Source organism: Filicampus tigris, chromosome 16 (assembly GCF_054856515.1).
Source record: "Filicampus tigris isolate MCC_2025a chromosome 16, RoL_Ftig_1.0, whole genome shotgun sequence".
NCBI classification, from domain to species: domain Eukaryota; kingdom Metazoa; phylum Chordata; class Actinopteri; order Syngnathiformes; family Syngnathidae; genus Filicampus; species Filicampus tigris.
In genome coordinates, this window is record NC_141232.1 from 9,418,530 (window position 1) to 9,437,152 (window position 18,623).

The window sequence follows — 18,623 nt, forward strand, 5'->3', positions numbered from 1 at the left end:
GCCTTTTGGGGGTCTGACTTTGGAGGTAGAGGATTCCATCTGACGCCAGCGAAAGTCAACACGAAACTAAATGCATCGACTCAGTCAGCCCATTGTGGTCATTTCAAGCAATAATAAACTGGCCACAATCAGACACAGGTGGAGGATGGCTGAACAGTACACCCAAACAGCTTGCTTCAGAGGCATTCAAATATCTCCTGTGAAAGCTTGTACATAAGTACAAGTTTATCTTGACCCACAGATAAGCCCAAATACACAAAAGATTAATCAAGGCAATTGGACTCATGACGTTTCATCTTTACTCCAGATTTCTTCAATTCTTAAGTGATGTACAGCTGTCTCTTCCATGTGTAGTGTTGGGATCCATAAAGGTAATCTGTTTATTATATAAAAAAAATATATTATTGTGAGGTTCATCTGTAGCTCATACTACACACACACACACACACAAATCTTTTACAGCTTTGAACCATTTGTAATGCTTTACCCCCAGCCAAGATTGTTTGTCACATTGCTTCCAAATGTTACTTTGCAGGAAAAAGAAACCACAGAGGACTTCATTTTTTATGTTAAGAGGTAATATATTTATAAATGTGAAGGAGCCTGTTATTCTAATCCATGAAAATATGGACTCAGAACATACTTGACACACCTAATACTGTATTTTCATCATTCATACAAATCAAGTCTTGCACATACAACCAAAGGCCATTTCCATTGTCTTTGGAGCTCAGGTAGAATTCATATCCCAGCTGAGCTGAAGTGCATTTTAAGCCGGAAGGTTCCGACAAATAACAGAGATGCGTCGCTGTCGAGGCACTCTCTGTCCATTAAACAAAGACTCCTCATCTTTTAAGATCTCATGAGTGAAGTTGTATCTGGCTTGGTCCCTGTAATATGAGAGGAGAAAAGACATTAGTGCCAAAAGCAAAGTGTAGGGATAGCAACTACAACTCCAAGTAATGTGCTGTGCTAAACCTTAGAATGTAGAGGGAGCGTCTGGGCAGCAGCAGGTCTAGCCACTCACTGGCAACACCTTCTTTGACTAAGCGCATGACACTATCTGAAAGAAGACTCAATCCAGTGATGGTGCTGCCACAAAACTAAAAAAAAACAAGAACAAAAACACAATTACACGAAAGAAGTGTACAACTGTTATCATACACTGTCCTGTACATCTCCAATTGTCTTTGTGAAGCTGAATGGATGTCATTTACCTTGACACTGTCAATGTGAGGTTTGATATAGCCGGTTTTGTCCAGATCGAGGACGTGGACGGGCCCAAGAAGTGAGCTTCCAGAGGCAAACGCTACAGATCGGACACGGGCTAAGATGGTCTGACATGATGCCCCCCACGTCACACGTTCCGTTTCTCTGTATCCATGAATAGCCTAAATGGAAGGAGGTGAGCACAGAAAGCATATATCAAGGGCTGCAGCTATCAAATACTTTTTTAGAATATTCTACCAATCATCCAATGAGAGGCCTAGCCTGGTGAGTGACATGGGAGTCAACAAGTAAGTGTAGAGTTGGATGTAGTGAGCTCAGGTTAGCGGCTGACTGTTACCTGGCTTAGCCAGTATGTATGCAATTGTTCAATAAAGTGATTGACAGTGCATAGGTGTCCACCCTCACCCACTTGGGGTATTATGAATCCTAAAATTCTAAAAATGAAATCAACATGCATAAATCACTTGTGTTGTTAACCGCAGACATGTTGTTATGTAGTCTGTCTGCAGTAACAGTCTGTGTGACAAAATGATGAATAGGAAGCTTCAAGGCAGAGATTTAAATTTGCTATAACATTATTTTATCAAATTATTACAGTTCTTCCAATATTCGTTTAAGCCATCCATATATCCACTGAAAAAAACAATGATGCACTACAGTGCATGCATCAGTAGCATAATGTAACATTAACGGAAATCTAGCTAAAATAAAGTACTTAACTTTAAATTCAGATTGACCTAGGTTTACCACCATTAATTGAATTAATTCTCAACAATCTTTTAATTTCTTTTTGCTGGTATGCAAGGCATGGTAGTGTTAACACCTGGTAAACGAGGGCAACCCAGTATAACTACATTGTGAGTGAAAAAAATGAATACAGTAAATGTTACCTAAGAAATAGGACTTACATCATCCCAGTGATCAAATTCGTAACGTTTCTTCTTCAGACCAGGTTCCAGCTCCCGCAGAAGGTCAGTCTCCTCCTCCTCGGTGATGAAAGCCGTCCTCACCTCCACCTGTGTCCCGAGTCTCTGCACCAGATCCCGGCTTGACCCGACCACCAACTGCCAGTCCCCTTCAGCTTTCAGGCCGCTGTCTGCCAAAGAGCTCAGGTAACGAAGCGGACTTTTGTAAAAAGCTGTCTTACGGACGCTTTTCGCCGCATTCAATAATGGTTTCATATTCTTGTCTAAAATACTTTGAGTATAATGTTGAGTATTACTTTAGTATTATTGTTTTGAGTCTACGATTCCACCAACAACGTAGGACGCCATATTAAAACGTGATGCATTTTGGGTAGCGTCGTCAGAGGAAAATCGTTATCCTGCAGTTCTTCAATATGACCACGCGAGTTCAGTAAAAATCCTTATTTTAAAGTCATGTCATCTTTCTTTTCCTTTTTTTTTTTTTTTTGCCTCGCGGTCTTCTTTTAAATAGGATAACACCAAAAAGAAGAGACGTTTGGTCATGCACTGACACCACCTATTCACGTTAATGCCACAGCGTTGAACATACGTCAACACTGCGCATTATTATCTTTGTAAAGGCTTAGTTTTTGCTGGCGGACCTGGATGATTTCACTATATTAACACGTTTTTTTTTTTCATAAAATATCTAGCACAGGAAAGCATAATGTGTAGACAACTCCCCCATGATGCAATATGCGCGCGTGCTTGGTAAACTTGTTAGATAAACTGATGACTTCATCCTTACAAAAATGCCCCAAGGGGGGAAAAAACAGACAAAAAATTGACCTACTTAGAACTCAGGACATGTAACCTTTTCTTTGCTCACTGCGTTGTTTCAGAAAAAAAAACAGACATGGTGGTACACAAAGATTGCAGTCAATAATAGATGGTACTGTATACAGTACCTTGTACCAAACCATATACTGTATAACATTGAATTTTAGTGGTACAGCTGATCTGCATTGACATACTTTATTTGCCAAAAAACAGTTAGGGATTGAAACAATTTACTGAGATAATTGATCTTATATACTGTGGATATTTAATATATATTTTATATTGCTCTGTCTCACACATGCAGTAAGGCAGTGAGTCAAGAGTGATGTGGCTTTGCACAAGAGTAGCGCCATGGTGCCTTGCTCAACAGCACATCGGTGATTCTCATTCTCATCTCAAATCATCCAGCCTGCACATTCCATAGTAGTTAATTGTTTTTTGCATCCATGGCAAGTATATTTATTTGATCCAGAGCAGGTCTTAAACCTGAGGCCCTATCATTATGGATGAACCACTACCACAGCTTTATTTGTTGTAGATGTTAAAACATGCATTATGCTGCTTATTATACATGCACGTAACATCCCTGTTCAAACATTGCTTATACAAGAATTATTAGTGTCCTCTCTTTAAGCCTGCTGGTGGTCTCGGTCAGTGAGCATCTGCAATAAATCTTATACCCCCACTCCGACACACACATCCACACACACACAAACACACACACACACCCCACGCTCACACGCACGTGCGATTGATGTGGTACCCACTGCATTGGTGAATGCCAAGCTGATGCCCCCAGCCTTAGTCATCCTTCTGTTTTCAATGTATTATAACTGGATCTAAATGCAATTAGAATTGATTTTGAGTACTAAAAGTGGCCAGCATGAGGCAATTATGTGGAGCCCCAACAACACACCGACAGAGATGTCGAAAAAAAAAAAAATGTAACCGCTGCTCAATGAAAATCCAGCATCATTCCTTTCTTCATTAGCTGTAATGTATTGTTGACTGATATTTGTATCAACCATCCAGTTTTTTGTTGTGATGAATGCAATGATGTGGATTCTTCTTGCAGAAGTTTACGTCGGATGGAGTGGGTTCATCAGGGGCGGAGTGCACTACAAGCATCCAGCCATTGAATTATTCAGTCTTATGAATCATTGAGTCACGACACTCCTTTTTCGGCCTCTCCTCACATCTCAAGACGCAGCGAGCTACCTACCATTTTTTATATTGACGGAGAAATACATACACAGCTACCTGAAGACTTGGCTTGTCTTAAACTCTTTAGGGTCACAGTGGTGAAAAGGAAAGAGATCATACTATAGGTAACTGTGTTCTGTTGGTAGTAACCCGTGTTGTGTTTGTGGAAAACGTACCTTTTGGAATTACAACCAAAAGGTTCAACCTTTCATCAAGGCATAGCACATTTTCCCATGTGTGTTTGGGGGATTTTGTTATGGTTCCGATTAAGCCAAGGTTGAAGTTTTAGGTCTGCTTCTCACCAAAAGAACACCTATACCTACAATAAAGCATTCCTTTGGGCTGCTTCTATCTATCTATCTATCTATCTATCTATCTATCTATCTATCTATCTATCTATCTATCTATCTATCTATCTATCTATCTATCTATCTATCTATCTATCTATCTATCTATCTATCCATCTATCTTCCTTCGACTGTCCGCATGCCCTTGTGGCGGGGTCATGGAGCCTCTCACAGTCGGAAGCGTTGCTTAAATGGACACAAAGCTAAACGATCGCTTTACTTTCTGGCGTATCAGATAGACGTTTAAGGTCGTGCTGTTATTGATTGTAGTCTGCACGAGGACGGTTTCTCCCCCGTTTCAGTCTCCAGCACGGGGCGAATTAATTCTCCCGGTCACCCTTAAATATGTATCGTCATTTCCCATTCACAGAGGCAGCTATTTCTGGAGTCAATCAATTAGGAAATATAATAGATTTTAAAGAAAGGTTGTCCTGTGATGTTGTGGGCTACAATTTCCCTCATGCTTATGAGCGGGACTCACTACAGAATGTTATTCCCCCACACCTCTCATAAAAGAAATCCATATATTTAAATAACACACAACGTTTTTTTAGCCAAAAGGAGTAGGTTCAATCAACTTGAATTGAGTAGCACTCCCTCCCCCTCCCATTCTTGAACCTTTTAGGCCTGTCAGACTATTGTCGCTCAAGTTCAACAATGGGAATATAAGCCTTCATATTTGAGTTTATTCTGTAACAGACCACATCAAATCTCTATGTGGCATCGCCCATCACTCTTTCCGTTCATGATACATACAGGCATAATGCTTTGGTCACAACTTCAAATGACTCATAGCGAGTTATGGCCCTGATGGACAGCGACTCGAATGGGTACGACTTCGGGGTCACAGGGTAGTTGTCACTGTGAAGGCGCTCCATAGATTTATGTATAATATAAATTATATTATGAATAATATGTTTTTTTAATACCCAACATTTTGCACACGAGGTGATTTCCCCCGGTGTTCCCCCCAAGCAATACCACTGCACTTATAGTTGTAAAAGGCATAATTGCTCATGTCTCTATTTAGATTGTGCAAGTGTGCCTAACTTGTGGAATGTGAGTGTGATTGTTTGTTGTGTTCATTGAGCAGACGTCTCACAAGATTTTGCCGTTTTACCTGACAATGTTTAAACTCTAAAGTTTTTGTCTATTGAAACAATTCTTCCTAGAAACAAAAAGTAATTGTATTACCATTCTTGGGCGTTCAACTCGTTGGAGGCGCCACTGTATGTTGTGCATTATCTGTGCATGTAATAGCAAATAAATGGCACACCTTGCAGACGGCGCTTATGAGCGAGGGGAGGGGAGGAAAGGTGGCCAACTTGGGGAGATGGGGGCTGTGGGGGAGGGGCGGGGAGAGAGAGCTCTCCTCCTCCATTAATTTCCAAATGTCTGTTACTAAGAATAGCCTCCCCCCTTCTCCTCCTTCCATCTCGAACAAACACACGATTCGCATGCGCGCGCACATCATTCTGGCGCCGTTGCAGGTGCGCACGTGTACGCGCCGCATACAACCAACACCCCTTTCCTCTGCGCATGCATTTCGGCAATTTCTATGCGCATTCACGCGAATTTAGGAACACAGATTCAAGGAGGGAGATCGGCATTTTCGTCAATAGGTTGTGATTGTGCCTGACACGAAACGGGGCTTGGTTAGAGTGCGGAGCAATACTGAAGCAGGCTGCAAATGGCATACGTGTGCAAGTAGGTGTTTGCGTCATAATGTACGTGCGGCTCCCAGTAATGGCGCATACGTAAGCTGTGTGGCCGTGTAGGTTAGACACACTCCGCTTCTATCGCTTCTTTCATTCTTGTCTCGATCCAACCGTCCATCCAGCCCTCCCTCCATTCCTGCGCCCCTCTCCTTCTCCTCCCCTTGGGGCTGCTGGTGGAGGAACCCACCCCCCTCCACTTCCACTATACACTCCAATGAGAGCGAGAGGACGCTCGAGCAGGACATCCAAGCGGTCCAGGAGGACGGAGGTTCGACTTTATCGGGACACGGCGAGAGAGGAGACTGTCCATGGGAGGGTGTAAGACGGCGGGGAAGATGCCGTCCCACGCGTGTCTTTGACGCCGTGTCCTCTCCGTCAGTGGATGGCTAGGCAGGTGTTGCAAGCAGGGAGGAGGATGCTGTTCGCTGCTCACATCTCCACTACGACGGCATGGAGATTTTAAAGCAACATGGAATTCTCCGTCTTTCCCCTTTTGTATTTTTAAACCAATGACATTTTTTCCCACCCGTGTCTCGAGGCTTGTCAGATCCTCCACTCGAAGGTAAAAATTAGCAGTGCCACACTGCCACGTTATCGCAACACGACCAAATATTGCGGATGTTTGAGAAATAATTAAATAATGGTAGCATTTTATTTCCAATGTTTTTTTCTAAGTGAACACGGTGGTTTCAGGGAGGAAGAATTGCACCATCTGGCCACTAAACGTTTGAGCGGATTTTTAACATTAGAAGCCGTGAATGTGATTTATTAGGCCCGTGCCGTTTGAGAGGCGTCTGCATGTCATGGCATGTTGTCATGACAGTGAAGAACTAAATCTTGTGGCGCCTGTGGAGCGTTCTGATGCAGCTGGGATGACGAGCCATGGTTCGTGTTGAATAAGTCCCCATGATCTGGCGGTGGGGGTTCATCCTCAGGGTTTGGACGGATCCAAGACGACTGTAGGACTTGAGACGCCCTTCGGTGCGAGCCAAAGACCAAACGTTTGATACCCTTGCACCCACGATTGGCTCCTGGCAGAGACGTAAGGGGAAGGTGGTCTCTACGTGGGGCCCCCAGGTTGCTATTAGACCAGAAGCTGCAGAACCTCGACCCATTTAAACGTATGAGATGTTCTGATCCGGATGGGATGTAATGTGCGGCTGTGCAGCTGAGCACCGGTCTCCTTCTCCGCTGCTTCGTCAAGATTGGCTTCTGGTTTCCAGAGAATGGCGCGGTTCGGTGACGAGGTTCCAGCCAGGTACGGCGGAGGCCCCGGTGGAGGGGGCCCAGGTGGTCGCGGTGGGGGCAGACAAGGAGGACCGCACGGACATGGACACGGTCACGGACATGGGCACGGACACGGGCATGCCCACGGGCATGGGCTGGGCCACGGTCCACCCGGGGGGCCAGGAGCCCAGAGAATGTACAAGCAATCCATGGCGCAGAGGGCCCGGACTATGGCCTTGTACAACCCGATACCGGTACGCCAGAACTGCTTCACTGTCAACCGCTCCTTGTTTATTTTCAGTGAAGACAACTTTGTGAGAAAATACGCCAAAAAGATCACCGAATGGCCATATCCTTTACCTGCAATGTTGTAAGTACAATCCCACCGGAGAGCAGGTAGGCTCATGATGACGGAGCTCTAACAAGAATCCCCGTCCACGTGACCGTGGCTGGACTTGTAATTCACGCTTAATGAAAAGGTGGCGGCAGAAACTGCAGCCTCCTTTTCATGAGCTGTTGATCGGCATCAATCACTTCCGTTAGCAATTCCATGTCACATCACGTGGGAGCTTGATATATGATCCCTGAATGGTCTTGTGTGAGTGTGTGTGTGTGTGTGTGTGTGTGTGAGTGTGTGTGTGTGCGTGTATGTGTGTGTAATTGTGTTTTGATGCAGATCGGAGGGGTGTGGGTGGTATCTAGGGGGCGCTGCTGGTTGCTGATGTCAGCAAATACAGATTAGGAGAAAGAAATGGGAGAGGAAGGGAGTGGAGGCAATGATGATACCATGTGAGAAGAAAAACATCTTCAGTGTGTGGGTTTATGTAGTATACCTGTATTTAGTCATTTATGGGGACAAATGTTTGTTTACATTATGTCATGGGGACCTCTTGTGGTTTGAGGACCAAAAAAAATCAGGTGTCCCCACATGAGCAAGGAGAGTTGACCAGCTTCAAAGCGTGTGTGTGTGCGAGTGTATGACGCAAGCTTTCATATCACAATTCTGTCGGTGTCTTTCCAGTTATGACGTGTGTGCGCATGAAGGCATGGCCATCGTTTGAATTTTTCAGACATTGTGTTGTATCTGTGTGTGTGTGTTTTTTTTTTTTTCATTCGTAAGATTATAAAACTAGGACTCAAATGCCTCCGCATGAATGTGCCTTCATTTCCCTCTCTACGTGTGCATGTGTGTGTGCAATTTCGTCTTTCAGGAAATCTGTACTTTGCACCATTCTGTAGAAATGAATAGCGAGTGATTTCTCCATTTTCAAGTTGGGTGTGACGTTGGTCCGGATCCGCGTAAATTAAAGTTTGTGCTTTGTGAGTGTTAATGACATGAGTTGAAAATGGAGTAATGTATTGATCGCTGCCGATGCTTGCGCTGTGACATAACTGCACACACTAATTGGGCTGCTCTAGTGAAATGCAGGAGCTACTTATATGCTTATGACTCACAGTCTATTTACTAAACGACAGAGCTGTTCACAAGGTGTCTGCGGTTGTGGATTTTAGATTAAATACTGGAACTTGCTGCCATTCACTTGTCCAGGTTATTTGAATTCAACATTCACGTATGGCCACTGCCACTGACCGGACTCGTTCTGTTTCTGATGATTCAGGAGTGATCTGTTTAAATGAATGTATGGAAGGAAAATATGTCTTCATCCACCAAGATGCATGTGTCTCAGTGGACTCATTGAGAGCCTTTATTTATTTGTGAACTGACTTTGGACACCAGGGAGTGACACATAAATAACAATGTGCTCACGTCCCCATTGAGACAGACATTTTTACGGCTGTTTAATTATAATCGTCATACTTTAAGGATGCAATTTAATCCGATAGTAGGGGGGAAAAGAATCAATATAAACACTTGGAACATTTGGATACTACTTTTCAATTAAAATGAAAAACATATATATTTAGGGGGAACATCTTGCCACATCAAAATACGCCAGGTCGATAGACTCAAACCCAAAAAGATGGAATGCTTTAAGCCAAAGGTGCTGTAACACATTGTTAGATTGAGGGTGTGCATATTTATGCAACCAGGTTATTGTACTTTTTCTATATCTTAGTGTGAACATGGGTGCATTACTTTTTTGGATCAGTTTACGCCTGGTAAAAGTCCCAGGGCAAGCAAGGCCTTATAGCGTATGCATTATGTCGCATAGCATGACTACAATAACGATAAATGGGTGACTACACTTTTTGTCATTGACTCCAATATCACACGCAGTGGGTTGCTGAAGCTAAATAGGTCATCCATAGGACCTTGGAAATGAAGTCCTGTTCTTCTGGCATTTGACCCCAAATGACACTTTGACATTGCCGAATGCATATGCAGTGTCCTACAGTGGCGTTACTATGTGACGATGTGTGTGTGCTGTGTTTCTTTTGTCCAATTACGTTTATTTTGTGCAAGTGTTATTAAGTGTCGGTTAAATACATATCTTGAATGCGGCTACGTAGACACACACTCATACATATACACCGATGTGCATGTACACCATATGGTACTGAGTGCGCCATCCATTTACATTTAAGTGTTTTTTTCCCCCCCTGCTGTTGTAAACGGAGAGGAAGTCAATACGCTCAAGTCCTCCAAAGCAACTATGATTCCCCGTACAAATGTTCAAGTGTAGAATGAATAAAGAGTTTTTTTATATGATAATTTAATCTCATGAGGTCTTCGCTGCTTTGCACCACAGCGAACTAGCTTTATGGTTGCACAGTCCAAAGATAGATGAGAAGATAACAAGAAAATGGATTGGAAGGGTTGGACAGTGGACGACAGTTACACCCTAAACGAGAGACAAAGAGCGGGGCCTGCTTGTTTTTGCGTGGACATAGAGTCTGTGATCTGTTTTGACTGCAGAATGGAAATTATTTATTGGGTTTTTTTTCTGCAGCATGCAAGTGTCAGTTGCTAACTATTCAGAATGAACATCCCATCAGTTTATGCGTGAGGTTATATGTGTCTCAGGTTATAGGTGCTTTTCTGTTTGTTTACAAGTTGGTTATATCTCGTCGTGGCTGTTCTTCAACTCCGCAATCTGAAGTCATTATCTGTCATCCCGTAGCATTTTAAAGACAACAGGATTTGTAGTGGCCCAATCTCATTAAAATGCAATTGATCAGGTGGTGTTCCCACGTTTGCTGCTTCGGCGGGAGTGGAGATTGGACGGAGTGTATGCGTAAGTGACTGCATGGAAGGATAGCTAGATGGGGATGTATGAAAGGTATGGATACATGATGTATGATCAGTGGATGAACAACTATAGGGTGTGTAGATGGAAAAAGAAATGGGTGAAAGGATGGATGAAATTTGATGGCCAGTCATGTGTGTTTGTTCCTTTACCGTGTTTTAATTTCGTTGCAACATATGAAAGAGTTTAACCAATCATCTACCTGAAAAGACTAGCACCTTAATGTAGCATGCCAGTAGGGCCGTATTTGTTTGTATGTACCAACAGATCGTTTCTTCATTCAGGGCTGTTGCATTTTGGGTTCTGTTGCCTTTAGTCATTGAGGCTATGCGTCAGTCTGCTATCAAACCAACATTTATGGCAAAAAAACAACAACTGTATTATCACATTATGTGGAGGTAGTAAAGAAACAGTAATATAATGCGATCACACCGTAGAATCTGGTAAGTCCATTAAATGTTATATAGTGTTATCCACGAATTCATGCAGATTCCAACTTGCTTTGTGGACTGAGAAGAGAAAGAGAGAGAGAATGTTATGTTTCTGCTGTGTCTCTGAAACTGCGCTGCTTGAGCAGAGAGATGTAACACGGAGACAGACAGAGGAGGGAAAAAGACAGGAAGGATGCACAAGTCAAAGACGCTGTAGAGTTATACGAGAGGATCAAGAAGTAGTGCGTCAAACTGTCTGTCCGCTTCTAAATCATGAAACACAATGCGGTGAAGATTCAAACACTCTGGCCGCACAATCATGTTTGGGTCCTGATGGAGAAGGCAGAACGCCAAGTGAACATAAATACAGTGTAACCTCACCTCTTGAATCCTTTCAAGCTCGTAAAATTTGGCCTTTGATCAAAATTAAACACAGAGAAACGAAGACCGAGTGTCCACTGAATGCATTGAAACCACACCCCGCTCAACTATCAGTTGCAGTAAATACCACTACTGCAAGCTGAAAAATAGATTCCACTTCGTCTAGCATCTTTACTTGAAGTGGAAATCAACGGAAACATATTTTTTTCCTGAATATGTTCCCAGTAGGCCCACTAGTTGAAACAAAGCATTCTGATTAATATTGCGTTTGTGGAATTTGAGTTAAGCAGCAAAATCCACCCGGTTTGAGCCATCTTAGGGGGTGGCCATTTCGTCACTTCTGTCGACTGAAAATGACAGTCACAACTGCTCAGGGCTCAGGTAACGACCGATCACGGCTCAGCTTCAGAAAACAGGTCAGCCGTGATTGGCCGCGGTGAGCAGTTGCGATGTCATTTTCAGTCGACAGAAGTGACAAAATGGCTGCCCCAGAGATGGCTAAAAACGGGTGGATTAACTCTTATTCCACAAACGCAATATTTATCAGAATGCCGTGTTTCAACTAGTGGACTTGCATAGAACATATTCTTGAAAAAATGCTAGCGTTGAATTCCTCTTTAAGTTCTGCTTATATGTACTTGAACATTTTAAAATGCTGCTTAAAAAGTGCCTTTACTATATTCTGGTCTTATGATGGCAACTTTTTGTACTCTGGAAGGAATGACGATAAATACAATCGATTGAGTTTGCGATTTTATGTTGATATCTGAACAAATCTGTCCAGTATCACAAAACGGATTGAACTCAACAGGTTCCACTGTATGACCACCATCAAATGTGCTAAGTCCTGAATGGGAGATGTGTTTGTTGCAATTCATATAAACGACATGTTATCTTTATGTTGAGTACCTCCCTCCTATAGACAGGTCCACACAAACACGCTTTTGCCGATTTTGCCCCCCGCCCCTCCCCCCGTCTTCGAATGATAGGACCCGAGGCTTTGTCATCACCTCTCACCACTGTCTACCTGCACCTTTTCTCTCTCGCCTCAATGTGATCCGTCATCCTCCCCGCTCCCCCCCTCCTCCGCGTCACCGCTGTCCTACTCAGTCTCCTCGCCACTACATCTTGTCCTTCCTCTATAAAGGGCTGCTTTTCGCTTTTTATGATGCTAATTTAAGCATTGCGGAGGTGTTTTGATCCTGACGGCTGTGAGTCGTGCTTGGTTTGTTGTATGCCTGTATGCGTTTGTGCATGCATGTGTGTTTGCCCTCAAGGTTCAATATGGCTAACTCATAGCTTTTCACTGTCTGGTAATAAATGTGTGACTTGATCCATAGCCGAAGTTCCTTCAGGCACTGGAGATCTCATTGAATCTCAAATATCACATACTGAATGTAGTGTACAGAAATGTTGTCATCTTTCAATTTCACAGATTTTAGAACATATTAGCTGTGCTATCTGTGTGTTTACACTTGTGTGCCCGATTTACAGGTGTAGAACAGGGAGGGCATTCAAGGTAGACAGCAAAGTAAATTCCTCTCTCTCTCTCTCTATCTCTCTCTCTCTCTCTCTTTCACATCGATATGGAGAAATTATTTTTATGGTCTTATATTTTTACATCCCAAAAACCTGACATTTGTATAGGAGCGTGTAACGTTTCGGGTTAGGGCGGTGAAGAGGAAAAGACAAGGCAAAAAAGTACACATCCACGCCAATGCTGGGATATCAAAAAAAGCCCGTCGTTTATTCACACACCCAAAAAAAACAAGCCCGGTAGCAGGTCCGCTAAATCATACATGACGAAGCAGATTCATCCGCATTTCACCTCGCGTCACAAAAATGGTTGACCAGCAAAAACAGAGGGACTGCAGACATACGTCCATCTCCTTGGAAGTCTGGCTACCAACTGGCGGGAAGTCAGGGCGGCAACCTCCACATAGGCGCCAGCCTATGACATCACTAGTTAGCGACACCTAACTAAAGGACCCAGTACATTTGTTACAAGTGTGTAGACTGTAGCTGGTGTTTTTGTGGATGGAGGGTGGCTAGTGTCGCGGGACAGAGCTATTTTGGGGTTTGGGATGTGTGAGGAGAGAATAGAGGCAGATAGTGTGTGATGGATTGATTTTATCATCCCTGTGTTCTTTGGTCACGTGCTACGGCCGCTACTAGGCAAAAATGTGCGTTCTCCCTGCACGCATGCTGTGCTGACACACACCAAGACATGCATACGTAATGTCAAGAGAGAGAAAAAAAAAAAAGCATGTAAATACTTATGGTTCGATCAGCACTAATGTCAGTTAGCATTACCACAAAGATTATGCGAAGAAACATGCTAGACCGAGATTCTGCAAGCAGCTCACACACATACCAGCATCAGCATCTTGCGAAAGTGGCAATTCAGCTGGATTTGGATGATGAGAGGGGGCAGTGGCTGGGCTGAGGCAGGCACCAACATATGCGGTATAGAATATACAGGAGGAGCAGAGGAGGGTGCCTGCAAGGACTAAAACACTGATTGATGCTAAATCCTTCTGAGAGAGGCCAAGCAGGGCTAAACTGGCCTTTGGGCTCACCAATTTGTCTAGCAATGCAGTCAAACATGGTGCCAGTGTGCTATGAATGTAAACTCACGACATCATTGTTGGCATTTTTGTAGAAAAAAAAAATGTGCTTGTCATTGTCTTTGAGAATATTATAGACTACAAATATATTTGTCAGTGTGCAATAACATCACTAAAGCATTTTCTTTACTCAATTTTTAAGGAGAGGCCATTTTCATGCTGCCTCCCAAAGCCAACATACGTGTCGGCCTAATCTTGAATTCTGCAGGCAGGCGACGCAAATGACAAAAGCAACATGATGTGGACAGAACAAAATACAGTAAAGCGATTCATTCATGTATTTTGGATGATTACATGAGTTTGCATTCTTGTAATCAAATGATTTCTTCCGCGGGAGCAGTGGCAGCCAAATGAAATGATTTCAGCACTTGCCAAAATAATAAAGAAACTCGTAAAATGTAACAAGAAAACTTGACATGGTAGTTTGTGTAAGAGCACAAAAAGGCCACTTGCTTGTTTAGTTTAATATGAAGGCTGGCGCCTTCCCAAATGGTAGCAGCTGGTCCGCCCTCCATTGGCAGACAAGTTGAGTTGTGTGGTGAAGCGGAATCTGTGCATGTGTGTGTGTGCATGCGAATATGTGTGCTCGGATGGCCAAATGATGCTTGAAGGAGGGGTGTTATAGTCGGGCCGGACTGTCAAGGTTGCTAAAGGGTAGACCCTTTGAGTACATGTATATGTTATATAAGATCATGTGTGTATGCGTATCACTACCTACTGGGGCACAGGGATCAATATTTAATGGAATGTAGGAATTCCATTCAATCGCCACCCGTGCTTAAGTTGAAGGTTATTATTTCAGATGTTTTCTTCATTAACCATGGCCTTCCAGAAATTTCCCCTTTTCCATTGGAAAAAATAAATTAACAGAAACTACAGTGTACGGATGCATAAACAATGTTTGTCAAGCACATTCAAATGTTTACGGGTCAAAGGCACTCAATTACCTCTGCTAATGAGACATCACAAATGAGCCCAACATCGAGCCATAATATTGGATTATACACAGCTTGTTAAACCTGAATATCTTACATTTTATATAACAATGTGATATTCTATGTTGGGGGTGTGTTCCTTGTACATATTGTCAATGCTGTTCTGGGATTGCTACTCATAAAAAAAAAAAGGTATCCTTGACTTCAGTGTAAAGGAGCTTCAAATATCAGAATTTTGTGTCTTTAAAAAGAGTCTTGCAGTCCACTCAGAGAAACCTGCAGATAAAGGGAAAGCTTAATAATATGGCTTCAAAGCAACCTCCAAGTCATCCTAGGTAAGACTTCAGAAAAAGGTCAACGTTTCAAAATGACTGCTAAGGAATGGACCTCAATTTCAAAGAGAGCTGCGCAACACAGATCCCCTGTAGGCATTAGGACCAAATATATGAACGGTCAAGCTGTCAGCTGAAAATTGTGCAAAAAAATGGATATTGTGTGGAGTTCCTGAAAATATAGTGGCTCACTCGCCAGACTTCCGTGCAGTCCTACCAGTCCAGGTTGTAGTCCGTCTTTTGACCAAAGTCACCTGGGATAGGATAATCAGAGTAGGAAATGTGGATGTTGTGTGATTTATCATATTACATACGTAGATGACCATGTATGCAACATGCTAGCAAGCCTTCAGAAATGACCATTGCTATGATGAGATTTTGTGTTGCCACCATCTTGTCATTTCTCTATTTAGATGTGTCCCGATCTAGCATAAGACGAACAATCCTTTTTCAATTTTTCAATTCATGCAACGGTTTCCAACTTTTTCATAATCCATAAGAGAGGAAATAAGATGAAGCTAATGTTGCTACTCTACCTACATGTCATTCGAAAATGAACAAAGTGATGTTATGCTAAATTAGAGCAAACATGTTAATAGTAACATTTTAAAATGGAAAAAATGTCCACACCTAATGAAACATTTATCTCCGTTTAATGTAATCGATTTGACGTCTTTTAAATAACGCTGGCGCTGGGCGGAATCCTCGTACCTCGAAAATCATCACTTTTTAGGAGAGCCCCAAAATTGCTTTTTTTTTTTAAATTTACATTGCATCATCAAAGAGATCAAGCCATTTTCAACATTTTATACTGGTCAATCATTTGTGAAATTAACACCAGTAGACCAGTGGACTTACCAGTAGACTAGTAGTATACATTTGTGAAAAACAAAGAAATTTAGTTTTCAGCCTGACAGCAGTGATATACTACCCTCTATATACTATGATGGTAAAGGTATTGGGGCACATCTTGATCTTCTTTCAAGATTTTTTTTTTTTTTTATGTACCGTGCTGGTATTCATCAGGATAAACAATTTCCACTCATGCCTTGTGCTCGCTTTGTGCAACATATGCTTTTATGGCGTTGCGGAAATGTGTGAAGTGTGTCTAAAGATGGAGTCGTGCAGTGATTACACACAGTACGGTAGCACAGTGTCATATCGTTTCCCTCCCACTCTCCTGCATATAAACCCCCCACCCCCCTTTTCACAGTCCTTGTGTGTGTTCTGCCACTAACCTACTTTCCACACAGCTCAGGAGAAAAAATACCGCAATACTCTCACACCCCTCTCTGTCTTGCGTTATCCCACATCTGAGCACTCTTTTTGCTCTTCTCTCTTAGTCTTCTTACCCTCCCTCTCATCCCCCCTCCACCTCTTCTCTTCCTCTTTTATCCCCCTCAGTCTTTTCAATCACGTCTGTGCCCACAGGTCATTTGCTTTCTCTCGCTTTCATTTCGCTCTCTATGTATGTTTCCCCCCCTCTTAATGCCCAGCCCTTCTCTCTTTCTGGCTGCCACTGCATCTGCTGACACTGCAGCTCTTCTTACCCTTTTTAGATATTGGACAGAGATGGCGTGATGGAGATAGAGATGATTGATGGGCTCAGCTAGCACAGCCAGAGAAAGGTGGAGTGACAGGAATGGGAAAAGACGGAAAAGCGAGGAAAAACAGGATTGAGGTAGTTTGGGGATTTTGAGGCAGAGAAGGCGAAACACGACAAGGACAATACGACGCAAAATGTGTGCTTGTTTGCGACTTTGCGTCATCGTGAACAATTAGGCGGCTTGCTTGTCGCTTCTTGGCAAGCTATTTCGATGATCTACCAATGCCCCCGTGATAGTGTAGATGCTTCCACAAACACACACAGCAGTGAAACAATGTGGAAGTCAAACATGAAGACAAAGAAGCTTAAAGAGAGAGCATCTCATCTCCCTTCCTCTCAATTCTTTTCTTGCTTTTGAGTCACTGCTATATATAGCCATGAGAAAGGCGCAGGAAGCAATTCATTATTGAAGGTTTATGGCAAAGTGAGAGTCATTTATTCATGTGCAGGATCGTGTGTGCGTGAATGCGTATTTGTGTGTGTGTGTGTGTGTGTGTATGCACACTCTTAGCAGGATAAAGATAGAGATAATAATACTAAAGGGTTTCAAACTCACCATATCTTCCGTTTTCCCCCTTTAGTCAGCTGCAACCTTCTCAAACACACACACACACACACATACAATACAACACTCAAACTTGCGCGCGTTTGCCTTTTAAGGCTTTGCGCATGTTCCCGTTAAGGCCCGTCAAACACTTGATAAGCTCGGACCAAACTATTAACACCTGGACTGGCTTCTCGGTTTTCTCTTGAATCGGAACTGGAGGAAAAACACACATGTACAGTCTATAACGGGTGAATGCGAAAGCAGGTGCGGACTTGTATCGTGTATGCACATATGATTTATGCTAAATAGATTCCTCCTCCCCCTTATCATGGGAATAGCTGCTCCTAATAGAGGTGAGCACATAGGAAAGAGGTGAAAAAAAGGAGAAATTAACAGAAGAGAAAATCCAATTGCTTGATTATGTACACCTTTAACAGTTTTGTAAGATATCGGCGGGAAAATGGGTGCATCTTCATTTTTGTTCCGTTGCAAGTGGAGTTCACTGTGTGTGGGAATTTAGCAGACCGTGCTACGCCATGCTGGGTGTTCCAGACCGAGGGCGCTTACTACACGCCCCGTGTGTGTTTGGATGTCAACGTATTTCATTCATAAATATGACAGAAGCATGCTTTGAACCCACCGAATCATTGTATTGTCGTAAAAAATGGACTTGACCACAGCCCTGGTTAATGATAGTACACATTTTTGAGCGGTATTAGTTTACCGTATTTTCCGGACTATAAATTGCGTTTTTTTTTTTTTCATAGTTTGGCTGGGGGCGCGATTTATGTGTGAAATTATTAACACATTATTACCTGTATATCATTTCACATGTTATTGTAACCCACATAAAGAAACATAAAGTTTAAATCCCAAAAGCTATTAAAATGCATGAATAATTTAAACGGTTAAAATCTAATATTTTGCTAAATTAGTCATTAAAATAGTATGATAAAAAGACAATTTAACTGTCTATCAATACATCTATACAAAATAGTGTACTGTTCCTTTAAGACTCCGTGCCTCTGGCTGTGGCCTTGCATCAATCTGCGCGTACGAAGAGGAGAGTGGAGAAGACGAACAGA

The 18,623-nt window shown here is 42.7% G+C and overlaps 2 protein-coding genes across 17 annotated transcripts in view; one reads left to right on the forward strand and one right to left on the reverse strand.

The window, feature by feature from the left end:
• Positions 1-276: 276 nt before the first annotated feature.
• Positions 277-2,531, reverse strand: alkbh7 (alkB homolog 7, RNA demethylase). Its single transcript, XM_086055958.1, has 4 exons — positions 2,139-2,531; positions 1,218-1,391; positions 979-1,103; positions 277-890 (listed from the first exon to the last, which is right to left on the reverse strand). Exons 1-4 carry the CDS (start codon positions 2,409-2,411, stop codon positions 770-772), a joined length of 693 nt encoding a protein of 230 aa, XP_085912084.1. The 5' UTR covers positions 2,412-2,531; the 3' UTR covers positions 277-769.
• Positions 2,532-6,031: 3,500 nt separating this feature from the next.
• cacna1aa (calcium channel, voltage-dependent, P/Q type, alpha 1A subunit, a) overlaps positions 6,032-18,623 on the forward strand; it is a 65,832-nt gene continuing 53,240 nt past the window's right edge. For 11 of the 16 annotated variants that reach the window (XM_086055911.1, XM_086055907.1, XM_086055904.1 and 8 more), the window contains exon 1: positions 6,034-7,818. In XM_086055911.1, coding sequence (XP_085912037.1) covers positions 7,470-7,818 — 349 coding nt within the window. In that variant the 5' untranslated portion in view covers positions 6,034-7,469. Of the gene's footprint in view, positions 7,819-18,623 lie in introns of all 16 variants that reach the window. The other 5 variants (XM_086055914.1, XM_086055903.1, XM_086055906.1 and 2 more) reach the window with 3 other exon arrangements.

Bases quoted from the DNA above. Each gene is read 5' to 3' on its own strand.
- alkbh7 (XM_086055958.1), bottom strand. From the start codon at position 2,411: ATGAAACCATTATTGAATGCGGCGAAAAGCGTCCGTAAGACAGCTTTT. The intron at 1,392-2,138 runs GTAAGTCCTATT...CCTTCCATTTAG, and splicing joins AATTTGATCACTGGGATGAT to GCTATTCATGGATACAGAGA. The intron at 1,104-1,217 runs GTAAATGACATC...GTTTTTTTTTAG, and splicing joins CTCACATTGACAGTGTCAAG to TTTTGTGGCAGCACCATCAC.